This window comes from Amblyomma americanum, chromosome 6 (genome assembly GCF_052857255.1).
Source record: "Amblyomma americanum isolate KBUSLIRL-KWMA chromosome 6, ASM5285725v1, whole genome shotgun sequence".
In the NCBI taxonomy this organism is placed as follows: Eukaryota; Metazoa; Arthropoda; class Arachnida; order Ixodida; family Ixodidae; genus Amblyomma; species Amblyomma americanum.
This window is the reverse complement of record NC_135502.1, coordinates 30,880,854-30,907,151: the sequence shown is the minus strand read 5'-3', so window position 1 is coordinate 30,907,151 and position 26,298 is coordinate 30,880,854. Positions and strand designations below refer to the sequence as shown.

Genomic DNA, 26,298 nt, shown 5'->3' with positions numbered 1-26,298 from the left:
GTCACGAAAAGAGCAGGCGAATGGGCGCCCGCTCTTTTCATGACATGAAGGAAACGCAAAAGTGAACGATAGAAAAACAGTGGAGAGATACATTGATTGGAGGGACACCCTTCTGGCTCGTATATTAGAATGCACTTATTTATAGTAATGCGAAAACAGTGAGGAAGAATGAAAGCTATGACGGCGTGATGATACCTGCACAATGAGAGCTGTTCACATTACTGCCATGCGCAATATGGTCACCGTGTAGAGTACGGTCCTCTGTTAAGGGGAACATCACGAAGCGCTGCCGCCGACAGCCGGGCGAGAATGGGTGGCAACAGGCGCGTGCGGGGAAAGAGCTACCGGCTGTGCTTACTGCGCATGGCCACGCAAAGGCATGTTCTCTTTAACAGTGGACCCTACCGTACAGTATGCGCACACGTACGCTCATCCAACATGCACGAACCGGTACGCATGCCACAACACACTCCGCACACACGTGTGGGCATGCACCGCTTGCGCGTGCTCGGATACTGTGCCGCAGGTGTGATGGGGAGAGTGGGCGTGTGTCGCAGGCAAGCCGACGGTGAACACGTCGCTGCGGTGGTCGTCGGGCGTGGGCGGCAGCCTGAACGCCGAGCTGCTGTGCGTGACGCACTCGGATACGCCCAGCACGACTCGCTGGCTGCGCAACGATGGCTCGTGGCTGATGCACGGAGAGTCCGTGTCCCTCTACACGGCTGGCAACCACTATACGGCCCGTTTCAAGCACGTCACCGAGCGAGACTACGGGAACTACACGTGCGAGTCCAAGAACAAGTTCGGCGTCACCGCGGACACCGTCGAACTGCAAGGTACGGGCCCCATATTACTATATGATATATATCTATCCCCGAAACGCGTGAGCCAGGACGAGTGGACAGCTCTTCTCGGCGCAGGCTGAATGTAGCGCACACAGTTGCCTGGATGAACAGCCTCTTTGTATCTTATTATACTGAATATAAAAGCTCCTGTTCAGATACGAAGACGTAGAGGAGATGTTCAGCAAAGCGTCGGTCCCTATTGCTAGCAGCCACGAAACCTACTGGTACGTAGAAAATGTGAAGAAAAATTGCAGAAGCTGCTACACTCGCATAGGATCTGTGCTGTTGCAATGCTGCAGCAATAGCTGCGTCCAGAGCAGGCCAGAGCTAAATAGAGATCAACGGATGAAGCATTTGTCCCACAAAGGACATAATCTGGCTCATAATGATGGAGGTGATATATGATGCTGACAAACATTTGCACTCAAAGTGCACTCTAGATATCTGTAAGGAGCTGTTTGTGCCGCATCATGGTACGGAAGCTTTTCGCTGGTTTTGGAGAATGCCGAAATGACTGCGTGCGGCGAGGCTGTTCGCTGAGTGGTGGCATTCGGACTGTGTTGCCTTGTGCTTTCACGGCATGCTACGGGCGTTAACAGCACCGCTCTAGAACCATTAGACAGCGAGAGAAACCCGCCTCTGCGATCTTGAAAAAAAAAAAAACATTAACGTGATTCACGGAAGAAGAAATAAAAACGAAGTACCCCGAGAAGTGTTCGAGAGAGAGAGAAAAGTTGTTGCCAGGAAGAAAGAAAAGGAAAATGCACAGGCCTGCTCACTGGCTCAAGCCGAGCCACAATCGCTACCACGTGCAGATAGTAGGAGAGTTGGAAGATGGGATAGAAAGACAGGATAGTAGAGACGCGATAAAGACAAGGCCGATCCCGGAGGTAGTGCAATACCGGGCCAACCGGTGGCGGGAGTGAAGCATCCTTCAAGCTCTCCGCCACATTTCCAAAAATAAGTCCAATTGGACTCGTAACAGATACTCAACGGGGTCCGGACATTCCTATAGAAGTGTTCGAAACAACTTCGGCTCAGTCGCCGTTGCAAGACACTTCTGTATCGCCTATTATTACGCGCACGAAATACGTACAATTGATCAGATTAATTTCGCATACACGAGAATATCTATTGCTAGCAGGTGGTGCAAATACATTGCGTTTTGTCTTACATTAACTGAACTAGAATTCACAGAGATCTTGTCGCGCTCTTAATAATCATGGTAAAATGAGATTGAAAGTTGGTTTCTGAGGAAAGGAATGACGCAGTAACTGTCTCACATATCGGCGGACACCTAAACCGCGTTGTAAGGGAAGGGATAAAAGAGGGAGTGAAGAAAGAGAGGAAAAGAGGTGCCGTAGTTGAGGTCTCCGGAATAATTTCGACCAGCATCGCACAGCACACGGGCGCCTTTTGCGTTTCGCCTCCATCGAAACGTGGCCGCCGTGGTCGGGTTCGAACTCAGGTATTCCGGCTCAGTAAAAGAGCGCCTTAACCACTGAGCCACCGCGGCGGGTAATAATAATCATGGTAACTTGGTGTTTCCCTGGTTAAACACTGTTCTCAATCAGCGCGCTTAGGCAGTAGACCGCAGATGTAACGAACAAGTGCAGGTCAGCAGAACAGCACGCCATGCGCCACTTGTCTGACCCGAAAGTGTTCTGCTCTACGCAGCTGCGCCGACCAAGCCGGTTGTCATGGGCATCGAGGGCCCCAACTCGACCGCCTACCACATCTCGCTGTCCTCAGTGGCTCCGTACCCCATCAGCAAGTTCATCATCTACGTCCGGGCTGAAAAGGTACGCCCACGTTTTCTAGCACTGTTGTCCGATGGGAACAAAGCCCGCTTCATAATACAAATCACAAGATTAATTAATTTGTGCCATCATTAAGCAAGGTGGATTTTAAAATAATATTTTAGACTACGATTACTACGCCTGAATTATGGTGCCATTTTCATTCAAAAAGTGATGGACGTGCACCACATTACTGCAGTCCATCTGTGCAGGAATTGTGTCCAGTTTACTTCCTTCGCTAGTTTTCGAGTTCACCAGGCGTTTTTCTGATGCCCGCGTGTGGTCAGGAAGATGTTTATCTATGTTCGCGCCCTTATGGGGCATTTGAGCACCGAAAATAACATTTAATGTCACCTTCCTACACGCATACGTCGTGACCCCTGATCGTGCACTTTCTACTCCACAAACGTTACCCGCCCGTTATCTCCACAAACGTTGCCTGCTGCGCCTTTTTTGCTGAGCGAGAAAGGTCATGCTTGTTTTCGGCATTTTCAAGCATTTCGTCAGTGATGTCATCGCTTGCAGTCTTTGCTTTAGCATTTCAAAGCGTGCATGAGAGTTTTCCGTGTAATGCTTACGACGGTAACAGTATACGTTGCGCAAAGAACTGCTTTCTATCAAGCAGCCCAGTTTCAGTCTCAGTTCCCTCTCTGTCTGTTACAATATAAACTTAACCCTTAGCTTACTGAAAATAAAGACTCTCAGCATCGAAGAGACAAATTTCTGGCAGAGATAGCACGTTTACTGCTCGAAAAGTTCAAAGATTTCCTGAGGTATTTCAAGCCGGCACCGAAAGCTGTTGGTATAAACAGTATTCACAGTAACAGTTATTGAAGGTAACAAAAGCTTCTACTTGAAAGCTTCATGGCAATAGAGATGCATTCTTCGTAAGGGGCGGAAATTCGCGATGATTTTATGTCTATTTTATTATGATTAATGACAGAATTGATCAATGAATTAACATACCGCACTCAAACAAATATTTATGTTACGCTGGAACTTTTCTTTTTTTAAGTACGTGAAAATGCTGTATAAAGCGATTTTAGTTATTCAGAAAAAGACCACATTTACGGACTGAGCTGAAAGGTGCACTTACAGTTGTACTGAGATGACGTCATTTTTTCGGCAGCACGCCCAAGACGTGGACGAATGGCGGAACATCACGGTACCGCGAAGCCGCACCCACGACGCCCCGAAGAGGGAATCGAAGTACTCTGCGGGATACCTGATAACCAACCTCGAGCCCGAGACACGATACGAGGCGCACGCTGTCGCCATCAACGACATGGGCACGAGCGGCCTCACCAAGTTCGACTTCACCACGGCATTCGGTGAGCCCTGTCGGAGTGATACGCTGAAAAGCTGGACTAATTAGATAGCTTTCCAATGTGTCATGCGCTGTTCTTTTTTTTGAACTCGGTTTCGAAATGCAGCAAGGCTTCGCTGACCATTCTGTACATTCCTGTTAGCATGGGGCTTAAAAGCGGAACTAATACACAACCCTTTCCAGCGAATGACATTATTGGTATTACAATGGTCCATGGTGTCAGGGTGCCATGCAGTGACTCGCTTCTATATTCATAGTTCATGGTTTATGGGGTTCCTTGTCCCAAAGCGACTCAGGCTATGAGGGACGCCGTAGTGAAGGGCTCCGAAAATTTCGACCACCTGAGGTTCTTTAACGTTCACTGACATCGCACATTACACGGGCCTCTAGAATTTAATAATAATAATTGGTTTTTGGGGAAAGAAAATGGCGCAGTATCTGTCTCATATATCGTTCGACACCTGAACCGCGCCGTAAGGGAAGGGATAAAGGGGGGAGTGAAAGAAGAAAGGAAGAAAGAGGTGTCGTAGTGGAGGGCTCCGGAATAATTTCGACCACCTGTGGATCTTTAACGTGCACTGACATTGCACAGCACACCTCCATCGAAATTCGACCACAGCGGCCGGGATAAAACCCGCGTCTTTCGGGTCAGCAGCCGAGCGCCATAGCCACTGAAACCACGCGGAGGCATTCGCTTCTAGGAGTACAGTCATGGACAAAAGTTTGCAGGATGCGGATTCGCGGAAAAAAATTTATTGCAGAGCGGTTAAGCACAACAGGTGAATGAAAAGCATAGAAGCGTGAGGGGCATGCGTGTTCCATTTGGGAGAAGAATACCGCCTGAATAGCTAGCAGGGCAACACAGAAATTTTTTTTTCCGCGAAACTGCATTCCGCAAACTTCTGTCCATGACTGTACAGCGATTTCGCCGTCTTCACTGATAAGTGGCCACTGTTGTAGGCAGTAGCCACATGCAGTGGCTGGGCTACAGTGAACCAGAATAGGGGTAGTGTGCTCATTCGCCGGGCTGGAATAAAGCTGTCCGGTTGGAGTCGCAACATGGTGTCAGAAGAAACGCAATTTCCACAGTAACCCCAACCGGGGCTGCGTCCTCTCACTCGGATACCCATATAAGGTGGCACACGTCACAGCAGCGTCTACGGCCTCGACTACGCGGCCAGTACATGGCGTCCCTCGTCGTTCAACCGCCCGAGGCCTTCTGCTTTACGACTCCTGCCGACTGGGCGAAATGGAGGAAGCGGATCGAGCGTTTCTGCACGGCTTCCGGTCTCTGCGCCAAATCAGAGTCGCAACAAGTCGACAATTGATGGGCGACCAAGCCGAGGACGTCTTCGGAGCCTTCAAACACTCCGGTGAAAATGCTCAGAACTTAAAAGTCGTCCTAAAGCAGTTCGACATCTACTTCATACCGCGGCGCAACGTCATTTTTGAACGGGCACGCTTCAACACGAGCGTCCAAAACGACGGCGCATCCGTGGAAGACTTCGTAACTGCGCTTCACACGCTTTCCAACCATTGTGAGTACAGCACCCTCCGAGAGGAACTGGTTCGAGACAGACTGGTCGTCGGCATTCAAGACCAGAAATTGTCAGCGAGACTGCAACTTAACGCTGATCTAACTCTTCAGAAGGCCTTGAGAGTATCAAGCAGGCCGAAAGCGTTCGTCAGTAGCAAGCGGAGCTTCACCCCGAAACGCTGACCGTCAACAAAGTTGCATCAGGCAGACAGCAAGTCAGGCATCCCACGAACGCTGCTCACGTCAACGACGCCGAGAGCACTTTGAATCAAGGCCACATCCGCGTCCAGCTGACAGCGTTGCGACATTGTGTCGTTGGTGTGGGAAAGAACGACACCCGCGTTCACTATGCCCAGCGCGGACTCAGGTATACAGGGGCTGCCACAAAAAGGGCCATTACGCGTCTGTCTGCATGTCACGCCGGGTTGCCATTGTTGAAGCATCAGGACCTGACAGCGAAGGTGCATTTCTCAGAACCGTCTCGTCCTTCGATACGTCGACATGGCAGACAACCATCCTCGTGCAAGGCCAACTTGTCAAATTCAAGATCGACACAGGCGCCGACGAATTTGTCCTCCCAACTACGACTCTAACCATGCTCCAACATCAGCCTCCGTTGTCGTGTGCTCCTTGGCAGCTCTACGGTCCTGATGGGAGGCCTCTCGCATCCAAGGGCGTAGCGCGTCTTCAACTCGCCTACCGTGGACGTGAAATGCTCCAAGACGTCTACGTGCTGGAAGATGTCCACACTCCCTTACTCGGCAAGCCCGTTATCAAAGACTTGCAGGTGCTAACCTTCGTCAGCGCCGTCGCAAAGAAGGTGAGGACAACCCTTCGCATCAAGCAGCACTGCTTTGAGTGGCTGAAAGAGTCCCAAAAATCATATCGCGTGTGCTTGTATCTCCGAGAACTCTGCACAAAAGATGGCCTTCCCGACGAGATTTGCCCCTTGAGGTGAGATCCTTCTACGAGCACCGTCAACAGCTCACCGTATAGAGGACGATCAGACGTCACGACTACCGTGAAAAGCTGCCGAGACTGTATAAAGACAACCAGCAACCGCAAAATACATATGCAGAGCACTGAGTTTCCGCCTCGACCATGGCAGCGCGTTGCAATGGACATGTCCATTTTCAATAGCCATTGGTGGTTAATTGCGACTGATTACTACTCCCGATATCCTGAACTTGTTCGGCTCGAAAAGTTAACTTCAGGAATAGTAAGCACACACTGCAAATCAATTTTCGCCCGCCTTCGGTATCGCAGAGGTGGTGGTCTCCGACAATGGTCCGCAGTTTTCGTCGTCCAACTTTACCAGGTTTGCTCATGAATACGGCTTCACAGATATTGCCTCTAGCCCACACTACCACCAGAGCAACGGACTCGCCAAAGCTGTGGTGAAAATCATCAAGTCTTCATTGAAAAAGTCTCAGGACCCGTAACTTACCCTGCTATCCTACAGGTCAACACCACTCAAAAACGGCTACAGCCCCTCTGAACTACTGATGGGGAAGTGGTTGAGGACAAAGCTTCCCGTCACTTCCGGAATGGTGGTTCCCCGCTTGCCAGACGCCACCAAACTCCGGAATTTTGAAGGAGAATAACGTGCGCAGCAGCGTCGAGACTACGACAAGCGACATGGCGTGCGTCAGCTTCCGATTCTCCTCTGGGGGGGATGAAGTCTGGGTCACGGACCTGAAGAGGACAGGGAACGTGCGGAGGCCCGCAGACGAGCCTCGGTCCTACATCTTGGACAATGGAGAAGGTACCGTGCGGCGCAATCGGACCCACCTTGTTCCTTTTCCCAAGTCTGGGAGAGGAGGTGAAGACAGCGAGGCATCTGTGTATACAGATGCAGAGACAGACGTAGACGAGGCGTCTCTGGACGGAAGTTCTCCGGGAAAATCACACGCGACTTGTGTGGATGCCTCTTCGCACCATCACTCCAGGAGTGGACGCTGTGTAATTCCGCCAAAGAGACTCTCCTATGTTTCAGGGGAGATTGTGTATGGCAGTAGCCACACGCAGTGGCTGGGCTACAGTGAACTAGAATAGGGGTAGTGTGCTCATTCACTGGGCTGGAATAAAGTGTTCGGTTGGCGTCTCAACAGCGAGAGTTCCTCTTCTATTTAGCGAAATATGTTATAGGGGCCTTTTTTTAAATCTCACGTTACGGTAACTTTTATACCTGAAACCTCAGGCCTTTTGGCAGCCCAGATATCAGAAAGAAGAGGGAAGATTTTTAAAATTGACCTTAATTATGAGAGATCTAGCTTTGCTTAGAGCTTCTTGAAAGCGGCATAGGCCGAATAAATTAAAAATAACTAAATTATGTTTTCTTAGTGCCGGTGACTTCGCGCTTCAACTTGCTATACAACGCTCAGTTTTGTCAGCATCATTGAAAGATAAAACAAAAGAGGACCTTCAACTACGTTGCATCGCATTTGTAGATGTTCTGCTGTTCAGGTCGTACGTAACGCGAAGAGGTCTTCGATGATTACACCTCCGGATTTATATCAACGTTAGAAAGCCGGTAGACAAAATAGAACAGCAGGTTTTACATCGGAGAGCCTATGTAAGCTAGCGAGAAAACCTAGCAGCTACTTGGCGACGGAGATTCGCGATGTTGCGAACATAGGAGAATGAAACACTGGCCTTTATTAGGGCTGTTGCATCGACTATGCTCAGGAATCTGGCTGCACGAAGCGACCATAAGGCTTTTATACACCGGTCAGGTCGTGATAAAAGATAACATATAAGCAAAATCGCAGAAGTGGAGGCCATGTCTATTGCATGGCGCAGATTCATAGTATAACGCTAAAAAAATGCTGAATAAAGGAGTTCAGCTCCAGCAAAAGCAGATGTGGGCAAATAAGACTTCCCAAAGCAGGTGGTCATGACGAAGTTGAAAGGTGCAGTCATTATGACAGTGTGCGATATTTATGGCAGTAATCCTCGGCCGAAACCTAAGCAAACTAGTATAATCGTGTTTTATTCGAAAAGATTGAAAAGAATACAAAGATACCAAAGGAAGGCCGAAACAATTCGAGGAACTCGATAAAAGGAACAAAAAAAATCTCGCCCGTCATTTATAGAACGACGTCTGACATGCTTTATAAAAGCTGTCGAGAGGGGTAGCATACGACGCTGAGTTCTCCTCAACCGCCTGCTCAGCAAGAACGTCAACGCTGCAAGTATTCCGATGTAGAATGATCAATTGAAGGCTCAAAAAGAAATGACGCAAATGAATGCAAATGTCCAGACTCCCCTTCTTATTTAAGAAGGACATTCAGATCAGGCCTCAACAAGTCGCTCTTGCCGCCATTTTGCCAGTAAATTCGAATAGGAAGGACGCAGACAAGGAGAGGGTGGCAAGCATGAACGTCCTGCTCTTGCCCCTTATTCTCGATCGAGGCAGACAAGAACAGATAAGTTGCTGCTTCAAGCCCATGCTTTCGACGTGTGTCAATGGCGGTATATTAGCCGCCGCGGTGGCTCAATGGTTATGGTACTCGACTGCTGACCCGAAAGACGCGGGTTAATTCGATCCCGGCCGTGGCGGTCGAATTTTGATGGGGGTCAAATTCTACAGGCCAGTGTATTGTGCGATGTCAGCGCACGTTAGAGAACCCCAGATGGTCGAAATTACCGGAGCCCTTCACTACAGCGTCCCTCATAGCCTGAGTCGCCTTGGGACGTTAATCCCCCGTAAACCGTAAACCATAATCTTGGCGGTATTGTCGGTCCGACGTTAGTGCGGTACCAAGATGGTCAACAGGGTCCCGGGGCCAAGTATCTCTTGCAAGGAAATCAGCTCACATCATAGGTCTACTCTGAGTGAGATTTAGGTCAACGAGTTTTTTGTTATCAGCTTTATTTTGCTGCAGTCGCGCCGAGTAGATTAACTGACATGCAATGCTTTTATAAAACAGATGCATTCCAGAACAAGGATCTTTCCGAAATTATAGAATGCCAACCTATTATGCAGAAACAACAAAGGACAGTAAATAAGGTTAGAAATGCTTCCAGAGCTCCAATTATTTCGACCGTTCTGAAGTCCCTTTTTTGAGCAAATGCAGGGTACGTATATATTTAGCATACAGCTCTTCATGGTTTTCTGTACAGAAATAGGTGCTGGAATTAATACCCTACAATGTTAAGGTGGTGACCGTTGTGCCTTTTATCAAATGCAACCATTTGTGTAACAACCATCTTGGGGCCTTTACATATTCCCCTAAGTTCATTTGCGCAGCATAGCCCGTTTGAAGACGAGGCTCTAAGTGGTGTTGTTGTGTATCTGATACATGCATTTAATAGAAACAGGATGACAAAAAAAGGGTGATTAAAGGGATGTTCTCATTTTTTCCTTAAGCTCTTTTTCATAGTTCCTGCGCTTTGCTCCGCCACTGGCACATGCTGCTTGGCTCCCCGACTGCTAACTATTGCATAGCTCTCATTTTGTGTGTTGGTGAGCAGGCTATGGGAGTGGTATTCAACGTTTCAAGTCTTACTCTTGTGTTGCTGTGGAAATTGTTTTTTATTGTTATTATTTTGCTGCATGGTGGTCTAGAGCATTTGCTTATTTATGATTTCCACCCAATGCAGCCCTCCCTAAAAAGCCATTGAGTACCAAAGCCAGCGAGGAGGTTGAAACTGGTCTTCAAGCTAATGACCCTGGTAGTGACCCCGAAAGATTTTTCTTTTGGTTCATGACCTAGCATGCCAGTCTCCACCCGAAGCATGCACCCTGACATGCCTGTTGCACCTTGTCATTATGCATGTCTCATTTGCATTATTTCTTTCACACGCTCTGTCTTCTTTCTGTTCTATTAGTGTACTTGGTATAAAAATAAGCGGAAAAGTTGGTTTCCCTGTTTAAGAACAGAGTAGGAATTGTGTAATTTCATCCTATTAATTACTATTTAATTCTGAGTTTACATCATTATCTCGTTGTTTGCATGGTCTAAGGCAGCAAATAAATCCATTCATGGTTTACTAATTGAATCTGTGACATGTACCAAATAAGTAAGTATAGGCTGGTTATTCTATGACAACCTAGTTTTAGGTTCTAGGTCATTTTTATGCACATTCTTATTGGTGATTCGAAGGCGTCATCAACGTTACTGGAAGTGATGATGCTTTCTTTGGATGTAAACCTATCTTTACCACACTAGCGCACCTTCTTGGTGATACGCCGCTGTTACTGCGCCACGTTAGCAGTTGGAGAAGTGAAATAGCAAGAAAAATGTGCTTCAGAAAAATTTCATCGCCTGCCTTTGTTCACTCATCGTTCACATCGTGCACAAATTGTTCACCTTTGAATGTCCGACAGAAGTATATCATGCTTATTTTGTGGCGATCCTGTCGCCATTTTCACGTGCACAGAGACCACCAAAACATGCTACTCTTTATTTGATAATAATTGGTTTTTTGGGGGAAAGGAAATGGCGCAGTATCTGTCTCATATATCGTTGGACACCTGAACCGCGCCGTAAGGGAAGGGATAAAGGAGGGAGTGAAAGAAGAAAGGAAGAAGTGGTGCCGTAGTGGAGGGCTCCGGAATAATTTCGACCACCTGGGGATCTTTAACGTGCACTGACATCGCACAGCACACGGGCGCCTTAGCGTTTTTCCTCCATAAAAACGTAGCCGCCGCGGTCGGGTTCGAACCCGGGAACTCCGGATCAGTAGTCGAGCGCCCTAACCACTGAGCCACCGCGGCGGGGGACTCTTTATTTGAGAAATTTGAATTGAAGAAAACGCCACTAAAGACGAGAGTATGTCACGCCCAAATACGTGAAATATTCTATCGTTGTTTTCGCTTGAAACGTAAAAGAAAAGGAGCAATAATTTGTTTTCGTGGTGTCTGATGCCAATAGCGGCAGCACTTGTCAGCCATCTTTCACCAATATCCTTGTACCGCAGCGTATGGTAACAAACGCACGTTCGGCATGCCTGACATGCCACCATTAACAAGATCCCAACGCCCCCTGTCGGATTTGTCCGGGTAAAAAAAAGTCCGTTCTCTCTCTCTCCGCATTTGCAGATGCCTTACAAGAGGAGATAAAGGATAGCGGAAACGGCAATTCGGCCACCCGGGCCACGCTCTTCAGTCCGCACATGGTCGGATGCGTCACCGTGGCCCTGCTGTCCATTTTTTTCTGCTGAACACGTCAATCGCCATGAGCCGAATAGTTTTTCTTTTGCCACCCGTGGACTATGTCTGACACGAAAGCGCCCGTCGACCAACGAACTTCTTCTTCACGCGATGGACACGCGTTCTTTTCTTTTATTTTATTAGTGATGATTATGACGACTATTATTATTATTATATTCATTTTGCTTCCCCTCCCTCCTTCTTAAGAAGTCACGTGGTAAGCTGGGAGCTCCACTGTTCGCGGTGTGTTTTGTGTGCGTCCATTATTTGCTGCTCCACACCTCACTCTACGCGTACCACAGTTGCCATCCCCCACGTATCCCTTACAGACTCTTAACGGCACTCAACCTATGGCGCTTCATAGTCTGCAATACACTTGGAACTGTTTCTAAGACTCTCTCATAGCAGCTTTACTCCGTGGAGTAGGTATGTAGTGACTGAGGTATCCGAGCAGTTGAGGCGCGAAACGACTAAAGAATGCAAGGAAATGTAAGCGTGACTATTCATAACTGCAGATTACTTACTTTCTTCCTCCTATTCTACCTGCATAACTGTATATTAAATGCTCTGCATTATGCGGAGTTACATTAAAACTCACTCTTATTTCTTACTGTGACGCTTGCCCGATCTACAAGCGAACGTAGGAACTTTTAAACCTCGAGCGTTCTTTCATGCTCTTGCTGGTCTTGAGCGAACCGTTAGAAATGCCTTAGAAAGTCCTGTTCTTTGTTCCTTCGGATCGTACTGGTTTCTCGTGCTGAGAATACAGAAAAACTCAAGATGTAACAAATGGCTCAAGCTTTAAAAGTAGCACATTTGCTATCGCGAGTCAATCGCTACAATATATATTATGTTCCAGAACTTAAATTATTGCTCTTTATGAAACGGCTTTTACGCTTAAACGGGACACAAAATGCCCTTTCGGACACTGTAGGCAGTGCTCCATGGTACCCCTTATAAAAGTTGTCTTTACTGACGGCCACTTAGAGGCTATCTAACCGTCGCCGTACTGTACAATACTATCTTGTCAAGACTCGCTGATATCACTTGCTTCTGTGCTTTTTTGTACTGTTATCTCTTCTGTCGAATTTGTGGCTACAGTTAGCACATATTTCTTCTTTCTCGATATGTTTACTGTCATGTGTTTCCCCTCCCATATTTTTATCTCGAGAGGAATGCATGTTCTTGTCACGTTTGTTTTGTATAGCTTGTTCTACGACGCTGTAAAAAGAAAGCATATATGTAGCACAAGTTTATCTCTCTTTTTTTTCTCTTATATCCATTGATTTCATCGTCAGCTTCTGTGTTCCTAGATGTCAAGGAATATCTGCTATTACGTATTTTTTTCTTTTTGCTGGTAACAATATCGCTTGCGGAGAAAGTACGGAAGGAATAGAATTTCCAGTCGAAGGTGGCTCGATCGCAGCTAAGAACGCGACGACTTTTGCTGGTAGCAGTAGTGTTCTATTGTGAGCAGGATCGCTCGAAAAGAAAACATCCGTCAACTTTGTGGTCCACTCATTCGCATCGGATTTGACCACGGCTTAAAACTAAGATCGCCGATGCATGAAATATGGCAGCTACATTATTCCATAAAGAGGTAAGAGTAATGGTTAGGCGGTGCAAAACTTAAGATCTCGGTTATATCTGCTAGCATGTTCAGTGGAACAGAAAGGGTGTGTGAGTGTTTTTAACCTGCGCGCACCTCTTTGAGTGTTTTCAGCTTGCTTACACCCTAAAAGGAGTGCTTACACCATTGTTACACCCTTTTCGTCAGAATACTTATGATCCCGACAGCACCGCATTAATGTTTCACCAACAGGCGTTTCTTTTACAACAATCATTGTCCCCATTTTCGTGCTCACTTCTTTTCTGCAGAACTGAGTACAATTTCCCTTCGCTGACGTTATGAATGCTTTTCTTGTGATTGTAATAAATGCTTCGTTTGAGTTGAGCGTCAGCAAAGGAAATTAAGTGAAGTATGCGCGAGAACGGGGACAGTTATTGTTACAAAGAATAGGCGTTCGTTTTTGATGCTGTCGAAAGGTAGATTTCAATAACAAATAGGCCGAAAGGTGGCTATGCTAAAGTTACAGTAATTGATGCCCTAGAACTCTGCTGCTACTCGGCCAGTATACGAGAGGAAGGAGGAAAACTGGCGTGTATTAGTGTAAAAAAAATGTTTGGAGTGAAGTTGTCTCTGCTCGAGTATTTATTGCACCAAAGAGCGGAGAAAGCGCGCGATTCACTCGAAAGATAATCCCGGTCACCTTCACTTGCGTGTTGCGAAGTTGTTGTAGGCCTATAGCACCTGTTTAGCGTGTCGCGCCCGAAGAGGCGAAAGGATGTTTACGGTACGATGAACTAGAATGCTCCGTATTCTGAACCTACTAGAATGCCAAGTATTCTGGTTGATTGTACTTCACGAGGTTGCGAATGGGTTCTGAAATGTCTTCTTTATTTTTCTCTTCTGAGCGTTCAAACTCTCACCAAGCTCCTGTAACCAATACTGCCATCTATTTAACTATTGTTATTGACTGTGAAGATAAGAAAGCCTATATGAGCCTGTTTGTCAAGATGTGCTGCTCGCCGAAGTCAGTGTGCGCATCAACTAAGGGAGAGGCCATCTTCTATAGCGAAAAATGACTCTAGAAATTGAAATCTTCCGAGAACAACCAAAAAACGAAGCTAGGCTGTAATGACACGAGCAGCTCATTTTCAAAGTATACAATGGCTAAGACTCCTAAATCGCTTGTCCTTTTTCTTACTTTATTTCGAACCTTGGTGAAGCGTGTGGTTGTACATTCCAAGTTACTGTGACAGAAATTATTTGCAGTTGTGGCCTTTATGTAACCCCTTTGGCGATGTTTTAAACTGCCACAGTCGCCACACCAAAGTGCCTCTGAGTTTGCAAGCATTCTGCAAAGAAACAGAGAAAAATTATTGAAATAATTGGCACAAAAGGTCGGACTTCGGCGCTACTGCAGCGTGATTCTGCTTACATCAACATTAATTGGTTAAACGTGGAAAGGCGGTTCATCTGAAACGGCTGAACGATCACTTCACAAGATAATAATCTTTCTCTTCGTTTCGCGCGTAGCAAGACAAAGTCTGCGATATTCCGCATAATTTTTTTTACAACTCGACGGCAACGCCGTCTCTTTGCACGCACTAATTAGTTGTCTAGGTTTGTTGCTCCTGGCGGTTATGTCGAGAAGATACGAGGGATCCTGCCAAGCATCGGAGATGACGCGGTCTCGCAATACTGACACAGCGGACGAACAGTTTGTCACTGCTGCAAATAATTTCTCTTGGCATTTGGAATATACAAAGAGAGCAAATCAGTCTTGTGGATTTTGTGAATGTTCTGTCAATAAAGTGAAATACAACCAAGAATCAGTGGCACAGGCATCTTGTTTGGTTTCGCGCGTTCCGCATCTATGGGCTGAAGGTGAGTGTGTGTCTGTATATCTTTGGTTTATTAAAAATAATGCAAAAATTTTGAGTAAAAGATGGTTGCCAGCGGCATAAACTGCCGCATGTCCCTGGCGCAGCGGATCAGGAGCGTAGGGCGAGAGTGATTGGTAGGACGGTACAAAAATAGAAGGCATGGCGAGAAAGGATAGTTGAGAGCTGTACAATACTCTAATTGCGGACATATTAAGTAAAGGCTATGTATAGTCACTTTATAAGTGACTTGTGCATTCACATTTCAGAACATTCAGGCTCCTACACCTGGAACTCTCTTAGAATCCTTCAGGATCGGAAACCGTCTAAAGCGCACATGCGCACTTGTTGCTGCCCCAGTTGGCCCAAGGCTTTAAGTACAAATTGCGTAAACACAAAGACCAGCACAGGAGAATGTCCCATCAGTCCTGCCTCATGTGTTTGTTACGTTCGCGAAGTTAGTATTTAAGCAAAAGACTTCAGCAGCCTGAGAGCTTTACAAAAAGCGTACTCTGGAACATGTAATAAGCTGCTGTCAAGCCGTTTCAGCGCGTTGCGATCATTCCTGACGGAGAGTTTGCAACGCGGCAACAGCGAAGTGGGAGTCTACTGAACTGCTCCTAGTTAAAAAAGACAACGTGGGCCGTATTCTATAAGTTGTCCATTTTCCATTGTCCATTTCGGCACATTTGGTCCCCTGTCAATGGTCACTCAGATATACCCGCGGCTTTCAAGCGTCTGTGGGAAGCGACATGGCCATTTGGTGTTTGGCGACCGGACATCACCGTTGGCTGCATATCGCAGCCAATGGCAGCCAGTGGTCGGGTCCGGTCGCGTCATGTGATGTGGCTGCGCATCGCAACTAATGGCAGCCAATGGTGAGCTCCGGCAGCCAACCACCCAATGACCTAGTCGCTTTCCACGAACGCTTGAAAGCTGCGGGTATATCTGATTGACCAATGACGAATCAAATGGACGCGAAATGGACAACGGAAAATAAACAGCTTATGAATACGGCCCCAGAAGGACTTCTGTTGTTCCAACAAAACATTCTGGTGGTCTCTCATACCAAAGTGTCCTAACTACAGAAACTCGTATCATAAATTCAGGCTTCTGTGCAGCACTGCAGAGTCGTCCGGTCGTCATGACAGAAATGGCAATGTCTCAACGACCTAGTTCTGTAGTCGTGACTGAATAAGGTTCTGTTGCGACGATAGGAGACCGCGCAATTAATGCTTTTGATACGACGATAATGCCTCCCGTTAAAAAAGGAAGTCTGAAACTTGTGGGCGGCCGTGCACTGTCGCCTTCTTTAACTTGGCGCGCACACATAAACGATGAATGAGCAGCCGAGGAAGGACTGAAGCAGGGAGCGAAAAATGGAAGAAAGCATTAGGGGGACACTTAAGCTCCGCCTTTAAAGGTATCAAGCGATAGCAATAATGGCACCTTTTAGCTGTTTGTCTTCATACACAGGCCCTGTTCTTTGTTCACATTCACATATTTATAACAACACAGTGTCCATATTCTTGGCTTCGAACTCTCCCGCACTACAGTTTACGCACATAATAAACAAATTGATTAGTGCTAACTCCACTACATACACAATCTCATGACCACAAAGGACCGTTCCAGCCGGACGCAGGTTCCGCACTGAGAAAACTTTATCCTGCTCGCGCGCCATCTGTTGGTGCACCGGCGTATATTAAATCGGGGTTTTTTTTGATGGCCGCCGCGTATCGGTGCCACTGCGCCAGTTCCATCCAGCAAAGAGGATATGACACCCCAACATGCACCTTGCTACTCGCTTAATTACTATTCCCGTACTTACAGCTTCTCTAATCACACGCATGCTCATTAGCATAGACTTGCAAGATACCTCTTTACGTGAAAGGCCAAACCTCATACATATAAAACCCGACGTGTACCTAAACCATACAAGCGTGCCTGCGTGGCCTAGGCTGTATCGTGCCTACCTGGTGACCGAGGCGTCGTGGGTTCGAATCCCAACAACAATGATAGATATCTTGCTTTACGTAAAAACAATTACTTTATAAAGTTCAGTCACTTCAGCCAAGCGCCGAGCATTAATTCACATTACGAGCCCAGTTTTTAATCACTTGCAATCGAAACATCTACGCATGACGTGGGTTTCTCGCCACAGCGCCGACGCCGTCTTTTCCGCAGAACAGGAGCCTTAGAGCTATCGTTTTAAATAAATTGTACATGTCCCTTACTAGTTTACCGCCTTCATCAGCGGAAGCTGACTTCCATCAGGAGCCGAGAGGTCTGGAGTAGCAGGCGGCTCAGTGGTTAGGGCGCTCGGCTACTGATCCGGAGTTCCCGGGTTCGAACCCGACCGCGGCGGCTGCGTTTTTATGGAGGAAAAACGCTAAGGCGCCCGTGTGCTGTGCGATGTCAGTGCACGTTAAAGATCCCCAGGTGGTCGAAATTATTCCGGAGCCCTCCACTACGACACCACTTTCTTCCTTTCCTTTTTCACTTCCTCCTTTATCCCTTCCCTTACGGCGCGGTTCAGGTGTCCAACGACATACGAGACAGGTACTACGCCATTTCCTTTCCCCCAAAACCAATTATTATTATCATTTAAGAATATGAGGCAGTTACTTCTCCATTTCCTTTCATAAAAAATATTATATCTAAACTTACCGGCTTGGCCCATTAATCAGCGAAAGCTGATTGCATTAGCAGCCGAGAGGTCGGGAGTGGCAGACCCATTTTTACGTTTCGCAGGCGACTGCCCGGTTGGTCGTCTCACAGGCCTGTTTTGGAGTCTCTACGCTCACGTGCTTACTCGATCGGCTTTCCGCTTGTGGTCTTCGATTCGATCGCGTTCCTGGCCAACTTCACGGACTACAGGGCCCACTTGAAATGAAGTTTTTTTTTTTTTTATGGGGGGGGGGGGGGGGGGTGGAAAGGAAATGGTGCAGTATCTGTGGACACCTGAACCGCGTCGTAAGGGAAGGGTGAAGGAGGGACTAAGAGAAGAAAGGAAGAAAGAGGTGCCGTAGTGGAGGGCTCCGGAGCGAGTTCTAGTTACACAATGCGTTTTTTAGCTTTCTTCGTTGATATTCCCATGGAAAATGTATCGCTTGGATGGGGGGAGTGCACACTCTTTCCTCAGCACTAGCCCTTCGAACGGAGACTTGGCAGAGGGAGGAGGAGGAGGAAAAACTTCATTAAAGTGAAAGAGAGTTGGGCGAGCTTATGGGTGGGGCCCTCATTCCAAGGCACCACTGGCTTGAGCTGCCCTGCGGACGCGTTGTATGAGGGCCCGTTGTTCCTTCAGGTTATCGCTGGTCAGCAGCGCCTCCCACCGCTCAAAAGACGTGTTTACCGTCTGTAGAGTGTTTGGTTTGGCCCCACATTCCCACAAAAAGTGGAAGAGAGTAGGGTGGGCTTGGCACCAGAGACAGGTGTCGGAGTATAATGTTGGGTGTATGAGATGTAGTCTATGGAGGTTGGGAAATGTGTTCGTCTGTACCTGCCGCCAAGAGACGGCATCTGGGGTGTCTAATTTCCTATGAGGTGGAGGGAAGTGTCTCCTTGGAAGACGCTGAAACTTGAGGCGTTCGTTACACCTCGAAGGTAGAGGGGTAAAAGCGGGCACGGTTTGTGGCCGCGCTCGGTTGATGATGCCTCGAGCTAGAGCATGTGCCCTTTCATTTCCCTCCAGTCCTTCGTGGCCTGGGGTCCAGGAGATTTGGTGGTGCTTGGTGAGGGGTGTAGTGCCCATGAGCCCACTGACGTGCATGGGAACTCGGCCTTTCAGGAAGTTTCGACACGCGTGTTGCGAGTCTGTGATCACATGAGCGCTTTGGCGTTGGGACTCGTAATGCCCAATGGCAATGGGCACCGCGGTGGTCTCCGCAGCCGCTGGTGTTTCGGCTCTTACAGAAGCAGTGAATAGAGTGGAGAAGCGGTTATCCACTGCCACCACTGCGTATTTGTCATGGTACGGGTATGCTGCGGCGTCAACATAAACCACGTTCGGGGAATTGGCTAGGCGTCGGCGTAGGTAGCATACTCGTGCTCGTCTGCCTGTGCGAACGTCTTTAAGCATATGTTTCGGTATCGGGGCCACGCTGATGTATTTCCTGTGCTGTTTTTCTAGAGAGGATTGAGCATCTAGCGCGCGGATGTCCGCAACTGTGCCTACTCGGCGTAGGATAGCCCGTCCAGCTTGGGTGGTCTGAAGTCTTAGTGTTTGAGAGGCACGGATGGCTTCTTTAAGTTCCGCAAAGGTGTTCAAGATTCCTAGTGCGGTCAGACGCTCCGTCGAGGTGTTTTTAGGAAGGTTAAGGGCCGTCTTGTATACCCCCCTCATGATGATATCAACTTGCTGCTCCTCTCCCTTTGTTAGCGTGCGAAAGGGTAGTCCGTATGTGATTCGGCTAAGTACCAGTGCTTGCACCAGCCGAAGAGTGTCTTCTTCTCGCATTCCTTGGCGATGCTTGGTAATGCGGCTGATCATGCGAGCTACCTGGTTTGCGGTGGTTTTGAGAGTCTGGATGGTGCGGGTAACAAGAAGGTTGCTCTGTATCCAAAGACCAAGAATGCGGATCAGGCTAACTTCCCTGATGGCTTGACCCTCGATCGTGAGGTTGATGGGACCTGGAAAGACGTATCTCGGGCCATGTACTCGTACGACCTCCGATTTCTCCGGGGCGGAGTGGAGGCTGCTTTGCGAGGCGAAGTCCTCGACGATCCGGGATGCTGATTGAAGGGTGATTACTTTTTGGCCCAATGAACACTTTGTGGCCAATATTGTTTTATCATCCTCGTATATGGTAAAGCCTAAATTTGGAAGTGCTTGTAGTGCATGCGATAGCCTGAGCATAGCAATGTTGAAAATCAGGGGAGAAATAATAGCTCCCTGAGGTGTGCCTTTGTGTGGCATATCTTTGACGTCGGAGAGGGTTCGTCCGATGCCTATCGTGGCCATGCGGGCCATGAGGAACGCACGCACGTATAATAATAATAATAATTGGTTTTTGGGGGAAAGGAAATGGCGTAGTATCTGTCTCATATATGCAAAGATCCTTTCCCCGCCATTAAGGTCATTTATAGCTTGAAGGATCGCCTCGTGGGATATGTTGTCGAAGGCGCCCTTTAAATCTAAGGCCAAGATGAGATGTTCTTGACCTCTGGGGATGTCGGTAAGCACTTCTCGACCAAGGCAAACCAAGGCCCACAGTTATAGCACTGATGCCAGCCGTGGAATTATGGACCGAACACCTCTTCTAACCTAGTATAGGAATAGTGGAGGTACCTAAGGCAGGCCAAGTCCTACATCTATAAACAACGCAGCGCAAGTAGCTCCCAAAGCTTAAGAAGCACGATAAAAAAATTGCCCACGATTGCGCTTAGTAATGCGATTTTTCGAGCGCAGCTGCTGCGATGCTCGAACCGTAGCGGCCGAATACCGAACACGCAGTGCCGAACAGAAGCGGAACTGGCTTTCGACTTGGGCACAGTGTTGCTGCATTGGCCAGTTGGTTTTTCCCAGTTGTCGGCTAAAATTTTCCCATTTTTTCCCACAAATATAATTTTTTCAAAAGATAGTAATTTTAGAGTGAATACAGCCAAGGCAATAAATATAAGAATGAGTGAAATAAAATAAATACAAAGTCCATTAATAATGAACATGAGGGCTGGATTGTTCTTGATCACATCATCGTCAATAACCACTTTGTTTTTATTAGTTTTTGCGTTGGGACGGGGACCAGCTCGGCTACTTACGTTGCCTTTCTAGCCTCTCCCGTATAGACCGTAGAAATTTTCTGGAATTCCTTTACAACAACATGCGTACATAGGGGATTGTGTGACTAAAGAGCTGGGAGTGGTTGGAAGCAATTAATAGAAGGGTCACTGCCACTATACAGCTGGAAGATATCCAAGGATGCAGCACTCGAAGCCTTAATGAACATGAATGGGCCAGGGCTCTGTATCCAAGGCTAGGCAGCAAATTCAAGAGAAACATCAAGCCAAATTTCTTCTCGCGACACTAGTCAGGCCGCCATGATAACAGCCTTTTCCCTTCATGTCTGCACATTTTCTTAGAAAGCACATTTAGAACACCGGTCTTTTGCGAAACCAAAATGTCCCACGCTTTCAATGGGTTATTAAATAAAATTCCCTTTTTCCCTCAGTGGCTTGATTTTACCACGATATGGGAAATTTCCCACGATACGGCAACACTGCTTGGGCAGCGTGCACAGCGTTCCGCCGCCTGTGAGCCTCGCCTCGGGCGTGCGGCCACCGCGTTTGGAGCACACACTGCACTGGCGCCCTCTCTGGCGAGCTACGCATACTTTATCGATGAGGTCACCGGCGAGCTGACGACGGCGTGCGCTACTCTGGCGCTCCGAGTCGCCGCCGCGCAACCTGCCTCCTTCGTACTATCGTTGTACCCTCCTCCTCCACTTTCCCCCTCGCGCTTTCTTCGCTATCGCCGCCATTCATCCTCCGCTGCACTACGCGCTTGGTTACGACGGCGAGGCATGCCGTTGAACTCGGGTCGGGGACGGGCGTGTAAGAACTGCGCTCTAGAAAACTCACAGTACTTTTACGAGTTCAAAACGCTAATGTTCAGCGTAACTGGTGCGCTAGAAGGGAGGGGTTTCGGAAAGCTGATTTTATTCAGGGGAAGTGGGCCGAAGAGGAGTAGCAAGGGTGTTCGGGAGAGGAGTGCAAGGAGAGGGGAAGGAAGTGGTGTGTGGGAGTGAGGTGGAACCATCCATATTTGGGAGGGATTAATTTTGAAGAGTGGTCTGTTTATCAGTGGGCAACGCCCCCCCCCCCCCCCCCCCTTCCCATGCAGTGAAACCAGGTAAGAGGCAAACCTAACAACAGCTGACGATGTAGAACAGCAAGAGATGAATGGCACAAAGAGTACCGGCGACAACCACCCGTGACTTGCTCATAACCACTCATAACTCATAACTGTTCACTTATGCATTCTTAATCGGCTGAAAGGCTCGTGCCAGCAACAGCAGACGTCCCGAAGTATAATTTATTCATATAAAACTCCTGCACCGCTCTGTACATTATTTCTGGAGCGGTTAAAGAAACCCTATAGCTGCGAGAAACTCTACTCCCACTTTATTGATCCGTGTATAGCGTCACACGTTTCCACTCTCTCGACCGAATACAATGCAAGCTTGCGAGACAACGGCGTAAGATGCCATGCAATTTCCTGGAAAAAATAAGAGTAATGGTACAAATGAATAGCTGGGGGTACGACCTTACTGATAACTATAAGGTGATTATTATGAACGAGTCGACTGAACGGTGCGCCACGATATTCGCATAGCGGCAAAAGACGAAGAAATAGCGGGGTGGAGAGGATCGACACGTCAATGCCACGCATAGCTCAGGCGGAAAGGGAAGCAAACGAAAGGATCGATTCCCATTGACGCTTTCACAGAAGCGTTGACGTCGAATCGACTGTTCTATGCGCACCGTACACGTGGTGATAAGGCGAGCAGCTTTGATCGCTGCGAAGCGAAGCTCATTTCGACGCCGCAGAACGACGTCGCCGTACGCCAAACGAGCCAGTTTGTACAAATATTGACTGTGCGCGAGCTGGGTGCGAGCGTGGTTGTTTTAATTGCGGCCAACCACGCCATATGCAAACACTCGATGGGGCGATAACTGCTGAAGGACTCGGTCTGAGTAATTATTCTCCGAGACAGAATACACAAGGAACAGATTTGTGATACCTCTTACCAGCACTAGGAATAGGACATGGCATACGAAGTGCACGAAGCGAATGTTGGCCACGGGTATGAGCGTTTGCCCCGTGCACGACGTCGTTTCCTATATCCTGTTTTTAGCAGCGGCGACATAAGTCGAATGACCAACTAAATCCAATTTAGGCATTACCGCGCGACCGTTTGTTTCTCGGCTGGTAATACTGAACGTAGCATTAGTCTTTTCACTTCATGTTACAAACGTACACTTTAAAAAGGCAACTGAAATTAAGCGTCCTCGTTACGAATGTGTTGACATGCATTCACCGAGGCCATTAATGCACACAGTTTTAGGTATTCGAAACAGCAGAATGTGCAGATTAACTGCGTAGCCTTTGCTAGTCTCCAGCACGAGACAAAACTTACTCAACTAAAGAATAATCGGTAAAAATTTTTTTAATCTAAAAAGTAGTTAAGTTTTAGCGTAGTTAAACTGAGCAGATGCGTGAAAGCATGTGTTAGCTGAATCGGCTCAAGATTTGCATGCTTGGTCGTCGGTACGTCTGGCGATGATATTAGACTCTGGTTAAGCTCTGATCGAGGTTAAGCTGACCTGATCTGTTCGCACCGCAAATGGCAGTTGATGAAGACGACGATGTGCCATGCAGAGCGCGAGAGTGTGTTGCCGTTCAACACGAAGTGTGATAGGCTGCAGCGGTTGCATAGTATGTCGGAAAAAAATAGTGTAGTGCTCTCGAGCAGCGGCCAGCGAAGTTGATCTGTTGGCGCCGCCGCGAGTTCGAATCCCAGTCAAGGCAATGTTAATTTATTCAAGGTCAAGGCTTCAACAATGGCCTGGCTTTTGCAGGTTTGGTCGTGAAGTGCAGATTTCGCTCTAAAATAAGTACTGAGAGATTGCGCGTCCAGAGGCTGCCACCTTTTTTTTACTTTACGCAGAAGGCAGGCCGCCTCTCCAATAATAGTGTTAATTGATAGGCGGCTACGATAAAAGAACAGAACAAACAAAAGGAGGTGTATTTTACGTACGCATATCGGTTGTTTTCTTTTTTTCGGAAAACATTTAACTTTGATGTGTTCGCACTGAAAGTATATTCAGACTCAGCGAGTTTGCTCGAAAAGCAAGAACGGAATGTGTGAAAAGGGAAGAGGGAGTGGGGTGCACCGACTCTATCTTCTCATAGAGAAAAAAACGAGGTTTTCTGCCTTTAAAGCAGCAGTTTCGTGAGAAATGTTTTCCAGTGTACACACGTCCAAAGTATGTCGTAATCTAAACTACCGCACTCGCCTATCGGCCAGCAAGCATGCTATCCAGGTAAATTAAAGGGATTGCACTGTCCCTTCTTTGTGCAGGATGGTTGCAAAAAGCTTGTAGTGTGCCGCTCTTTCAGTTTGCACTCTTTTAAATGCGTTCTGTCATAGCTTTATGTTACTGAAGAAGGCCGGTCCATCAGCTGAAACGTCGTAATAAACTTTGCTCTCCTTTTAGTGCGAAAGATCTACTCCTCTCGTAGAAAGCTCGAGGTCATGTGGCTATGAAATTCGACCTTCAAACCAGGGGCCGGATTACGTAACTGTCATAAATTCTGTCAAAAGTTATTGACAGTGACGTCAAAATGACGAAACGAAGAGACGTCGTGGACGTCCTGTCAAGACCAAGGAAGGATCCCAGGCGCTTGCCCGTAAGAGAGACTGTTGATTTTCTGAGGGGCAAGTCTCTAACTCTGTTACAGTCGGATAAGGAAGGGGGGTTTGTGGTATTGCCCAACGAACGTTTCCTGTCAAAAGCAGGCGAAGCTGTGTGTGCTGTGTTCAGGGAATGCAGTACGGCATCTTTACAGAAGGCAAGGGGCCGTGCAAAAAAACTTTGCAACGATTACAACCTCACTAAGCTTGCTCAGGACATTGCGAATAGCGATAAACCAAGTCTTAATATGTTCTTTTCCGCCAAAACGCACAAGCCTGATTGCCCGCTCCGTGTGATAGTCTCAGAGAGGGGTACTTGGCAGAAGTGCCTCGCTGAATTCATTAAGCGGCAACTCGCCGTAATCTCTGTTGACGATCCTTTCCAGGTAAAAAATTCGAACCAAGTAACTGACTTCCTGACGACGCACAACGCTGATGAACTTTTAGCTTTTTCTATTGACGTGAAAGACTTGTACTATTCGATTCCCCATGACGAACTGTTAACTAGTGTCAGTGAATGCATTGACCGACACGGCGTGGTTGCCTTTCAAAACGCGTCCGGTATCTCTGTAGCAAGATTTCTGCATCTGCTTTCCTTGTACCTGCAATCAACTTTCACTGAGTGGAACTCTTCCATCTTCATTCAAAAAAACGGCATATGCATAGGCTCCTGTATCGCTCCCATACTCAGTGACATTTATCTCGCCAGATGAGACCGCGCTCTCAACGAACGCCTTGGGAAAACCAAGGTCGTAAAAACATTTAGATTTCTTGACGACTACCTTGTTATATTCAAGTGCTCTGGACTGGAGTTTGAAACGGAGGTGTCTCGTAGTCTGTCCATTTTTTCTGACACTCTCTTCCCCCTTGAGATCACTTATGAAACCCCTGTTCACAACCACATCAAGTTTCTAGACCTTGGCCTGTACTTCACTCCTAGCCACGTTTGCTGGGCTTTCGAACCCCGAGGTAACAAGCCCCTTCTTCCCTATGGTTCTTGCCATTCCAAGCTCATTAAGAGGGGTATCATAGGATCCTGTTTGAACAGCTCATTAACAAAATCCTGTCACCACAGAATGCATTCCAGCGTTTCACACCAGGTAAAAAGATTGCTTTCGGCAGGGTACCCCCTAGAACTTATCACGTCAGTAGCTGAGTCGGCCCTAAAGAAGAGCAAGTCAGAACCAGCTACACGAGACGGCCAGGGATTGGACAACAACCGCAAACGTGTCATCACTGTGATTCCATATCTACATGGAATTTCACACTCCCTGAAAAAAGTGGGGAAAAAAGCAGGTGTCGATGTTGTGTTTTCCGCGCCTGATCGTCTAGCCGGTTTGTGCCGATCTGTTAATGAGTTCAAAGGAAAAGTGGCGAAGTGCACAACTAAGCACCAGTCACCCTTCGTCCCTTGTGATAAGGGGGTTGTTTATAACATCCCTCTGCCCTGTGGAGGGCAGTACGTTGGACAGACGGGACGTTGCATAAATAAAAGGCTGAGCGAACACAGCTATAAGCTGTCAAAAGTAGTTTCAGGTCATCTCGGCATTCATTGCCGGGATTGTGAATGGGCAAAGAAAGAGAAAAAACAGTGCGTACCGCTATATCATGAAACCAAGGTCATTGCCAAAAATCGGGAAAAAACTGCGAGGGAAATTATCGAGGCATACAACATATTCGAGCAGGGAAATGCATGTATAAGTACCCCTTCGCTAACACTTCTGCAAAAAGAGCTGTCACTCCTGGGGGTTGATAATCTCTGCTGAT

At 47.5% G+C, this 26,298-nt stretch overlaps 1 protein-coding gene and 1 pseudogene across 4 annotated transcripts in view; one reads left to right on the top strand and one right to left on the bottom strand.

Annotated features, from left to right (window-relative positions):
- Positions 1 to 15,061, top strand: part of LOC144136553 (limbic system-associated membrane protein-like) — a 187,558-nt gene extending 172,497 nt beyond the window's left edge. For 2 of the 4 annotated variants that reach the window (XM_077668952.1, XM_077668951.1), the window contains 5 exons: positions 558 to 836; positions 2,523 to 2,647; positions 3,774 to 3,975; positions 10,114 to 10,185; positions 11,555 to 15,061. In XM_077668952.1, the coding sequence (XP_077525078.1) occupies positions 558 to 836; positions 2,523 to 2,647; positions 3,774 to 3,975; positions 10,114 to 10,185; positions 11,555 to 11,676 (800 nt within the window). In that variant the 3' untranslated portion in view covers positions 11,677 to 15,061. The remainder of the gene's footprint in view (positions 1 to 557; positions 837 to 2,522; positions 2,648 to 3,773; positions 3,976 to 10,113; positions 10,186 to 11,554) is intronic. The other 2 variants (XM_077668954.1, XM_077668953.1) reach the window with 1 other exon arrangement.
- Positions 1,714 to 1,867, bottom strand: LOC144095774 (U2 spliceosomal RNA; annotated as a pseudogene).
- Positions 15,062 to 26,298: the final 11,237 nt, after the last annotated feature.